Source organism: Mercurialis annua, linkage group LG2, assembly GCF_937616625.2.
Source record: "Mercurialis annua linkage group LG2, ddMerAnnu1.2, whole genome shotgun sequence".
NCBI lineage: Eukaryota > Viridiplantae > Streptophyta > Magnoliopsida > Malpighiales > Euphorbiaceae > Mercurialis > Mercurialis annua.
Genome location: NC_065571.1, coordinates 45,983,102 through 45,994,883, shown reverse-complemented (window position 1 = coordinate 45,994,883; position 11,782 = coordinate 45,983,102). Strand labels below are relative to the sequence as shown.

Genomic DNA, 11,782 nt, shown 5'->3' with positions numbered 1-11,782 from the left:
AAATTGTATACCTACTGAAAAAATAAACTATTCATAATTAGATAACAAAAATTACTAGTTAGTAATATATTCCTTATATTTTAATAGAATTGTTCATTTTAAAAAAAAATTATTTTAAAAATATTATCCATTTTTTAAAAATATGTTTTTTTTTAAATTATGTATAAATATAAAGTGTACAACTCTATTAACACGTATGAATTATAAATTTTTTAGTCCCCTGGCCTTCCAATTAGTATAATTATTGTTTATAATATGAATTGATTTCTCGAATAAAAAAACACGCGCTTTTTTTTTGGAAGAAAACAATTTCATAAGTAAAAAACACGCGCTTAAGACCGTCTTTTGGTCTCACCATAGAGACACTTGTTGCTTGTCCTATCCCAGAATGTTTTCAAATTTTAGCTCCGTCTAGTAACGGACCTAACGGTAACCACCGCTGCCACGTCCTTTCCTCTTCCCTCCATATCTACTTTTTTTCTTCGATTCCTCCATTTTCACACACCTTCTGAATCATCAAAGCACACATTTAATTTATCAGTCCCTAATTTATTTAATCAAAAGTACAACATGGAAAAGGAAAAAGAAAATAAAATTCATCTATCATGTCACACAATATTTTGAAATGAGATTGATAATTTAGTTATACTGTAACTTGATTCGATTGATTAACAAATTAACAAAAATGTGGAGGAGCTTTTTAATCAAACACGTTTTGTCCGCCGCCTCTCCGCCACGGACGGCGCCTGTGGTGGCCACTGTGACTCATCCGATTCGCTGGTCAATTCAGCAACCTAACTGTTACTCTCTTTTTAATTTTAATTTTTCGTCCGTGTCATCATCTTCGTCTTCCAATGGTGAAAAGAAAGCGGACAGTGATGAAGAACAAGGCGGCGGCGGTAGTGCGACGGAGAACATAACGTGTGGGGAAGTGAAGAGGCTGATGAGGTTAGTGAACGTGGAGTCGTTGAAAATGAAGCTGGGAATGGAAGGTAAAGAAATAATAACGTATTCGGAACTGATTAAAGAATGTGAAAAAACAGGAGTAGCTAGATCTAAAGAGGAAGCGATTGTGTTTGCTCGTGTTCTTGATGATGCTGGTGTTATTCTTCTTTTTCGTGATAAAGTTTATCTTCATCCCGATAAGGTATAATCGAAACCCTAAATATCTGATGTGTGGGGCTGTAAACATGATTGATTGATTGATTTTTTTTTGTTATTATTATTGCTTTTATTGATTTACCTTTCCTTTTCAGTTTGATTTTGCTGGCCCTCTTTGCAATTTGGATTAGTGCCTTTATGCGTTTGCTTTATTGAGCTTGTCATGGGATTTTCATGTCTGCTTTTACTGTTAGTAATTACTCCTATAGGTAGAGTGAGATTAAATGGAAGCTTTGAGTTTATTTAACTTAAGACGTCGGTAGAGGGGGATTTTACATGGGACTTTTTCACTGATTTACATTGTTGCTTACCGTAATCTGAAGTCTGCACCTTTTGTTAGTATGAACTCTGTAAAGCAAGAAACTCAGGTTTTTCTTAATCTGAAAAAATTTCTCTTTTTTAAGGATGTTTAGTGTGTTGATATTTGATTCAGTTCCTTGATGTTCTTTTGTTAAGTATTCTGTTTGAGGAGTCTGTATGCTTTTCCTTCTAATTTTACTTTTCATGAAATCAAAAATGCTCATTCACCCACTTGTTTGCTTATTGAATGACCACCAATCATGGAATCAACCATGTTCCAAGATAAGGACCATACAGTTTTTCTTTTGAATGGCTTCACTGAATGAAACATGCGAATCACATTTTAGATAAAGTTCTGGCTTATGCTTTGTGTATTGGAATGGGAAACAGTGGAGGGATTGTGCTGGATTACATGCTATCACCTGCATCAGCATTCCTTTAATTTCCTGACTAGTTTGCCCATGCGGGTATTGTCAGCTTAAGAAACTTAATGGCTGAGTTTATTCTCTTTCTATCGCCTACTTGTTGAGATTTGGGATTTCTTTTTGATAGGAAAAAGAAATACTAATTGATTTTTATCTCTTTCCAAGTTATTTTCACCAGATAAAACTTGTAAATAGAAGTAAGATGTTTAGCAATATGCAGATTTGCATTAATCTTTTTCTTTGATCACATTGTATTTCTTGCTTGTGTTAAGATCACTGGTCTAACATGCTATTATACCTGTATTGCGTTTTCATGAATTTCTGATTTTTCTCAAAGAAGTGAGCACATTTAGTGAATGAAATTTGGACAAGTGTTCTTTATGTTTCTATAATGACAGTTCAAAGGCTGTATATTATTTTGTATCCTTGTATTCTGAGTATCATACTGTCCAGCTTTCCTCCACTGTCTACACATACTGATATGGATGTTTGTTTAATAAAATTGGCGCATTTCTGGCAATACTTTATACTAATTTTTGTGCAAAGAAACAAATCTACCTTGATTTTTGATATCTTTTTTTCTAAGGAGAGCACCTTGAAAAATGGGTGCTCATTACTCATTAGGACAAGGGTCATTTCTGACCGTGACTGCCACTTATAGATCATCTTAAAACAATGTATGCTTGTTCACCACTTGTCTTACAACATTTAAGGATTTAAACTGTTTCAATATTGCTTTATTATGGCTTTTGGGAAAACTAATATTTTGGAGGTCTATATGTCTTACCTGTTGTGGACTTCAACATTCAACTCAAGCACATAATTCTGTTTGAAGTGAAAAGGACTGTATTATTTACCCTTTTTTAATTGGTCATACAATGTGACTATATATTGACAGCTATTGGCTATGAGTACATTCAGTTCAATATATGTGTTTTTCTTGCCTCAGTACCACATTATTTGATCTCATAAGACTAAGATACACACTGCATTTCCACTACTAAGTTTGGCCAAGGTAGGAATTGTGGTTTTTTTGACAAATGACAAGGTGTTTTTTTGGCTGTTATACACAGTGAAGCAGATAGAAAATGCAACTTTGTGGTGCAATAAGCTGATTGAAAAACAATAAGTACAGAGTTATTGTATGCAGCTTATAGTAGTTTAATTTTTTCCCCAACTTTATTATCCAGGTGGTGTGATCCTTCTGCTTTTGTGTTTGTATTTATACTTTTTATTAGGTTTATGTAGCAGGTCTGATCTTAGAAAATTATGTGTTTCCATTATTTGAATAAGAACTAAAGATCTATGATATAGCTTTCTGGCTTTTCCTGTTTATTTTTTTCTATTGTTTATTTATCATTTTCTTCTTTTGATTATTGAAACTCAACGATTGTGAATGGACTTCACCTCTTACCTTTTCATGATATTCAGGTGGTAGAGCTAGTTAAAAAAGCAATGCCCCTGGCGCTGATGGCTGAAGATGACCCGATAAGGGAGGAGCTAAGGACACTACAAGATTGTAAAGAAAACATAGACATACTAGCACATAAGCAGGTTCGACGTATTCTTTGGGGTGGTCTTGGGTTAGCTGTGATGCAAATTGGACTATTCTTTCGACTAACATTCTGGGAATTTTCATGGGATGTAATGGAACCTATCGCATTTTTTTCCACCACAACTGGCATAATTGTAGGTTATGCCTACTTCTTGATCACTTCAAGAGATCCAACTTACCAAGACTTTATGAAGAGGCTGTTCCTCTCCAGGCAGAGAAAGTTATTCAAGAACCAGAACTTTGATGTTGAGAGATTTAAGGAATTGCAAAAGAAATTAAAGACACCATTGGATGCCAATGCCACTATAAAAAATCGAGTCGGAATGGAATTGGAGCTTGAGGATGCCATACACAAAGACTAACTTTTCTCGAGCTTAACCTAGTTTTTGCATATTTTATCAGAACCTTATAGGGTAACCTTTACAAGTCCCTCCCATTTTCTTGAAGGTTGGGCAGACATTTTAACTCCTGACCGGTATACTGAGTCTACCTCTCAATCAGTGGATACTTGTTATAACTTATAATGATATGAAGGGCATTAGGCAGGGTGGCGGGTCGCCTCCCTAACGGCTTTCATTTTCTGATTCCACTGTATTTCTATTTTTGATTCCTTGAATCATGTTGTAATGCTACAGCAAAATACTCTTCAAAATTTTGACTATTGGATACCGAAATTTCTTTGAGGGGACCTTGTTCAATTATGAATTATGGTTAGCATTGATGGAAATTGATGTTCTCAAATTGCGGGTTCTACACTGAAAATAGTCTTTCTGTTCATGTTTGGTATCAGCAAAAGAGGTGTAAATGGTTGTAATTGAAAGTTTGACGCCACCCACTTTCTAAATTTATTTTAGCAATTTATATCTATATCTATATTTATACTATAATTTTAATTTAAAATTGATTTATAATTTTAGTAAATGTTTTTTTATTAATTAATGTGGTTTTCCGTGGCCGGATTGGTTTCTTTGATTCAATCTGTAAAATAGAATAGGTTAGAATGGTTCGTACCTGTTTTGGTCCGAATACACTCGGAGCTTGAGGATGCCATTCTCTTTGATTTGCTGCTGCTATATTACAACGTGACTAGTGCAGTCTTGGAAAATCGTTGGCATTGTTAAAATGCATAAAAAGAATTCCAGAATCATAATTCTGGCAGATCATTTTCATCAGAAATAAACTGGTTTTTTATAGAGAAAGTCTGAGCAAGAGCCTCCTTAATCTGCTTCACAAGATTATTCACAACTTATGGTGCATTTATACATCCATGTCCAGATTCTTCATTGTACTGGATTCAAAATAGTCGAGAAACCGAAAGAACTACTGATCCAAGCATTAGGCAATAAAGAAATGCCAAGTATATTGTTGCAAAACTACTCCAGGATGCAATAAATACAGCTCGATCAGGCTCTATTTCCACTAAACTCTAACAGAAGTACAAACTCAATTCTAGGACAAATGAAATATTTAAAGTGATTACACAATAGCGATAGTGAGGCTATTACGACAGAGCGCCTAGATGTGTGGCTAATCACATTATGTCACTGAATACTCCACTAGCTGTCCCTTGAGCCCCATCACCAGGTCCACGGACTATTAGTTGTACCTCATAGCGGTGAACACTAAGATTGGTTACACGGAGAAAGAACATAACACAATAGATTACGATAGTGAGACAGAAATTCTCTGTATTTTTCGTTTTCTAATTTAAATTGATTTAAGATGCTTAACGAAAGTTTTTGCTTACGATCACCTTAGTAAACTTTCTTTTACATATCAAACAATCATCAGGAAAACGATAGAACTATGTTAACATTCTATAGAGTCCTTAAGAGTATGTTTATCGGCAACAATATACCTAGGAGGGTAATACTTGAAAAGACAGTATTGTACGGATATTGGAAAGTTATCGAGATTGGACCTTATATATCTATAGTTGCGTATGTGCACATGTATATCTGTAATAAAGAGAAAAGGAGGGGAATGTTTTGCTAATGTGAATTGTATTCCGTTTTTACGAGTGATCTACTTGATCAATCACAGCTAGATAGCTTCAACTATTCTACTAACAGCTTTCCGCAGATATCTACGGGTGAACTTATGGCTACAAAGTTGCTGAAACTAGATGATTTAAAATGTATTCTGACCATTGTATGAAATTATTATCCTATATAAATGCTGGTTTGGTTCATAATTCTGGTACTTTAAAAATATGCAGAGAGTGGCAAAGCATGTACTTAAATCCCTAGCATTCTCTGCCTCTTATCTTTCCTTAGCCATATCTTGATCAAATTTTGGTAACTCTTCAGCAGAAAACAACTATCTTTAGAGTCAAGACTTCAGAGTAGGCTAATTTTCATCAAATGGCAAGCTTTCATATGGTTCCTTGTTGAAGGGGCTAACAAGATCAAGTGCATAATAGCTCCCAAGTTTCTCCATATGTGATTCAATTTCAAAAAGTTTTTCAGCATTGCGCGATGATTGATGATTTAATTTCCGTAGAATATCCTTAACAATTCCCTCTACAATGTCAAATTCCAACCTGTAAATGTGAAGAAGGATAATAATAATAATAATACAATTATAATGCAAACTACAAATACATATAAAGATACAGATGCATTTATTACTTTCAATTTTGGTAGTCAAAAAAATGGAAATATATTGCAGCAAATTTTAAACCTAAAAAATGAAGATATGAGAAGAATTATGTGTGCACTACATTAATGATTGATTTGCAAATTAGAACCGCATGTATAGGAATATTAAATGTAGAAATATGTGTATGTAAAGAAAAACAACTCGATCTATTTAAATGGAATCCAAAACATAAACCAAAAATTTAAATTGAACTTGATTACAACTCTTGACTGAAATTGCAAAACTGCAATCTCAACTGACTCAAAAAAAAAAAAAACTACAACCGGTAAAACTGAACTGAATGGAAACAAAAATAAAGATCTAAAAACATAATAAACATTAAAAATATTATATGATCTAGACCATCAAATTAGATGATGGCTCATCTTGAAGCATGAATCTCCTCCAATACCAATGGTTCTTCCACACTTGAGACATTTCTTCAATTGGTATGTTCTTAGTCTCCGGCAAGAAGAAATAAATGAAGACGGTCATCAAAAGAACGAATACGGCAAAGAAGATGAATAGCCCAAACTTCATGGTGCAGAGCATGGCCAGGAACAGCTGAGCCACCAAGAATGTGAAGATCATGTTCACCGCCACCACAACGCTCTGCCCTGTTGATCGAATTTCCAATGGGAAAATTTCACTCGGCACTAACCATCCCAATGGCCCCCATGACCATGCGAATCCTGCTACGAAGATGCAGATACAGATCACCACTACGAACACATACCATGTTGGTAAATCCGTCACTTGCCCTGCCGTTCCGAATTTCAGGCCGATCAGTACTGCTAGCAAAGCCTGAAAGATGAGCATCTGAATTCCACCCTCGAGAAATAGAAACCTTCGGCCCCATTTATCAGTTCCATAGATAGCTATTGAAGTAGCCACCAAATTAACTCCACCAGTAACCAATGCGGAAAGGAGAGAAGCGTTACTGCCTAGTCCAATACTTTGGAAAAGCACAGGGGCATAGAACATCACCACATTGATGCCGGTGAGTTGCTGAAAGAATGGGATGAGTATAGCCATTACAAGATGTGGTCTGTACTGTCTCTTAAGAAGATCTTTATATGAATGTTCTTCTTTTTTAGCTTCTTTACAAGCAGCGACCAAATCTTGATATTCGCATTCTATTTCGTCGTCGTTTTTAGCTCCGCGAATACGCTTGAGAATTTCCTTAGCTTCTTTATCCTGACCTTTCTCTAACATAGAGTTGGGTGTGTTAGGAAGAAAAATAGCAGAGATGAAGATGAAAGCAGCAGGAACACATGCCAGCCCAAGACACACCCGCCATGCTTCGCCGTTCGTCATTAGCTTGGGAGTCACGTAATTCACCAAATTAGCAAAAAATATACCAATTGTTATGGCTAACTGAAACACATTGGTGAACAGACCACGGCTTTTGTATGGAGCCATCTCCGAGACATATAGCGGCACCGACTGAATAGAGAAGCCAACACCAACACCCAACAGAATACGACCGAGAATAAGCATCCAGACAGCTTGAGCAGCGGCATTGATGGCTCCTCCGGCCAAAAAGATCAAACCACCGAGCATCATTGAGATTTTGCGACCGAGTTTTCGTGTGACCCATGATGCGGCCAAGGAAGCAAAAAGTGCAGCCAGGTACAATGAAGACGTAAACAAAGTAAGCATATGGTCATTGAACTTACAATATTGACTGGTAGAAGTATCCAATGCTTCCTTGTGATAAACCGAGGGAAAGAATTTAGTGAGGAAGGGAACCATAGTGGTAACACCACCGGAGATTCCGATGTCGTATCCGAAAATAAGACCACCCATGGCAGCTACAACGCAAGTAAATACAGCGTGCCATGTTACCTTAGAAGAGTAGTTAGGCTTATGATCATCACCCTTACCACTGACAGCAGCGCTAAGAAAAGGAGCCATTACTTACAGAAAATTTTGAAAGCAAATTAGAGAACTGAATGAATTAAAGAGAAGGTTACGATGGGTTTATATAGATACAGCTTTGTCCGTCTCCGGTTAGTATTCTAAATTCCTTTTCCCTTTGGTTTTTGTACATTGCGTTACAAGTAATCCTAAATCCAAATTGATTTAACAACAAAACCCTCGTTAAAAGATCATTAATATAACTCAAATTGAATGTCATCTTGGGTATTAATAAAATAAAATATTTAGTTAGATTAAAATTACTTAAATATAATATAATTTAAGCTATTCTAAAAACAATTTTTTTATAAATTAAACAAATTTATATTTGTTACTTAGAAATATCAAATATACAAAATTTAAATTTATCAAAAATAAAATTTAAATAGAATTTAACCAACAACATATGCGTAAACATAGTAAATAATTTTTATGTAATTCAAATCATTGAAAAATTATTTTAACTAACATATCTAATTTAATTATAATAATATTATTTCTTAATTAAATTAATAAAATTATATTTATAATTTAATAATCACGAATTTATTAAAAAGATTTGAACATCAAATTATAATATCATATAAGTCTCATGTATCCAACAATCTAATTTATATAAAATTAAACTGTATAACATCCAATTAAACCAAAACATTTTGCTTATATAATCAGATTGATTTTTCAAGAAAACAATTTACAAATATCAAATTTTTATAGCAAAAAAAGATTATATACACCATATATAGGTACATATTTTGGAATGTCAAATAAAAAAGGAAAAATTACAAAAATAACCCCAACATTTAAGGGTTGTAACGAATCAAATCCTATCGGATATTTTATAATAAAATAAACCCTAACGTTTAAAAATATTTCAAAAATGATACTAGGTCAGAAATAATGTCAAGAAAAAGTTGTATCGGCTCCCTAAAAATTTTGTAACAAAATCAATTTAGTCTTCTACTCTACATTGAGGGAGCCAATATAACTTTTCTCTAATACTTTTATTGACATGCAAGTGTCATTTTTGAAGTTGTTTAAATGTTAGGGTTCCTTTTGTTACAAAAAGTTTTATAGAGTTTGTTTCGTTATACCTGTAAATGTTGGGTTTATTTTTGTAATTTTCCCAACTTTTGTATACAAAATCAAACCGAACCAAAAAAAATCAATTTTTTATAAGATCAAATGGAATGAACATAGCCAAATTTTATATTTTTGCAATTTAACCAAACCAAAAATTATCAGTTTTTTCAAAACTGAATGAACAGCAATTTCAAAGACTTTTTTTAAAATCAAATTTAACTAGTCAGTTCAATGAATTTTTTGCTCGGTTATATGTTTACATTAGAAAATCACTAATTTTTTATGTTTAAAATAGAACCGAAATAAAAAAACTAATTTTTCTATAATATAAACCAAACCTAAAGTGAATTTTTTTTATTTTTTTTTTCAAAACTGAATGGAACCGAAATTTTAAAAAAATGAATGTGTTTTTCAAACCAAATCAAATTGGTCTATCCGGTCAACTTTTTGCCTGGTTATTTTAGTTCGGTTTATACTAAGGGATGATGACAAAAGTACCTAAAATTTTAAAAATATTTACAAAATTAATTGTGAAATTTGTTTATTTATAAAAATATCGGCTGATTTAAAATTAATTAAAAAATTACCAAAAAATAAAAATTATTTACAAAAGTGCGATGTATATAATGTCGGTATAATTATGGTATGATTTCGGTATTATTAAAACTATAAATCAGAGAATTTAAAAATAGTATTTGGTTTATTATTGGTATAGTTTCAGTATATTTTTGGTTAATTTTTTTATATATTTTCTAGTTGATAACATACATTTTTTTATATGTATTTTTCACTATAGTTGGTAATAAACTAGAGAATTTGTATATTGTTAGTATAATTTTAGTATATTGTTAGTTTAATTTTTAGTATACTATATGATGTAATGTTGGTGTAATTTTTATCTAATAATAAAATTTCAGTATATTTTGATGTGTATACTCTTAGTAAAATTTTGGTATATTATTAATTTAATTTTTAGTACACGATTTGATGTAATTTCGGTAAATTTTTATTTAATATTATAAAATCTCAATATGTATAATGTTGATATAATGTTGTTATAAAGTTGGTATAATGTTGATATAATGTTAGTTTATTAGTATACTGATATTATACCAACAGTATACACCGTATGTTTGTAATTTTTTTTCATTTTTTGATATTTTTGTAAATATTTTTAGGATTTTTGTAAATGAAAAATGTCAACATGTAGTTTTGTAATTATTTTTATTTTTTTGGTAAATGGTGTAATTTCCTCTACTAAACCTTAACTAAAAAAATTAGCTCGAAATCAAAATCAAACGAGAAACCCAAACCTTTTATAGTATCAAAGTTGATTAGAATTGAATTGACATCTTTTTTCAAAACCAAACTGAACTAATTTTTTTCAAAAATATCGGCTGATTTAAAATTAATTACAAAATTACCAAAAAATAAAAATTATTTACAAAAGTGTGATGTATATAATGTCGGTATAATTATGGTATGATTTCGGTATATTAAAACTATAAATCAGAGAATTTTAAAATAGTATTTGGTTTATTATTGGTATAGTTTCAGTATATTTTCGGTTAATTTTTTTATATATTTTCTAGTTGATAACATACATTTTTTTATATGTATTTTTCACTATAGTTGGTAATGAACTAGAGAATTTGTATATTGTTGGTATAATTTTAGTATATTGTTAGTTTAATTTTTAGTATACTATGTGATGTAATGTTGGTGTAATTTTTATCTAATAATAAAATTTCAGTATATTTTGATGTGTATACTCTTAGTATACTTTTGGTACAATTTTGATATATTATTAATTTAATTTTTAGTACACGATTTGATGTAATTTCGGTAAATTTTTATTTAATATTATAAAATCTCAATATGTATAATGCTGAACTATTTTTTTTTTCAAAACTAAAGTAAAACAAAAAACAAAAATTCTAAGTAATTATTATTTTCAAGTCAAATTGAACTACTCGGTTTGGTCTTTTTTTGGCTCAGTTATTTTGATTCGGTTTATATTAAAACTTAACTAAATTTGTTTATGTCAAAAATTGAACCAAATTGAAAAATAATTTTAATAGAGTTTATTAGTTTTAAATGTTCAAATTTTGGTCACATTGGCCAAAATTCATATTATTAAAATTTATAATTCCTTTTTGCCTTCCGAACCGAATCATATATATATATATATATATATATATATATATATATATATATATATATATATATATATATATATATATATTGATTTCAGTCGAACTAGTTAAACCAAAATTTGTTTCAAACAATACAGACAATGACTTAGAAATTGAAATAACTAAATTTTTGAATTATTTCAAGTCTTTAATTTTAAATATATGAAAATTGGTTTGAATTTGACACAAAACCAAATTCAAATACTATAAATTTTGTAATACGAATAAAATATTTGGCTTAAATCAAAATCCAAATTTAAATTCAAATTCACGTCATTCATGGACTAAACCAATCATATCATAACATCTCATTAAAATGAGGGTATCCTTGTAATTTCATTTGTTATTTGCATACACTTTTGAATAATGATATTACAAGAATACCTATTTTAATGAGGTGTTATAATATGATTGGTTTAGTCCACGGATGACGTGGTGGACTGAATCTACCTAAAAATCAATAATCTAAAATATAATTCTCATGTATACAAAAATTTTGTCAT

At 31.3% G+C, this 11,782-nt stretch overlaps 2 protein-coding genes across 2 annotated transcripts; one reads left to right on the top strand and one right to left on the bottom strand.

The window, feature by feature from the left end:
- Positions 1–364: 364 nt before the first annotated feature.
- On the top strand, positions 365–4,124 carry LOC126669840 (calcium uniporter protein 6, mitochondrial-like). Its single transcript, XM_050363408.2, has 2 exons — positions 365–1,147; positions 3,318–4,124. The coding sequence occupies exons 1-2, from the start codon at positions 686–688 to the stop codon at positions 3,801–3,803; spliced, it is 948 nt and encodes a 315-aa protein (XP_050219365.1). The 5' UTR covers positions 365–685; the 3' UTR covers positions 3,804–4,124.
- A 2,165-nt stretch (positions 4,125–6,289) lies between these two features.
- Positions 6,290–8,022, bottom strand: LOC126669654 (sugar carrier protein C-like). Its single transcript, XM_050363177.2, has one exon. The coding sequence runs from the start codon at positions 7,996–7,998 to the stop codon at positions 6,439–6,441; it is 1,560 nt and encodes a 519-aa protein (XP_050219134.1). The 5' UTR covers positions 7,999–8,022; the 3' UTR covers positions 6,290–6,438.
- Between the last annotated feature and the right edge of the window lie 3,760 nt (positions 8,023–11,782).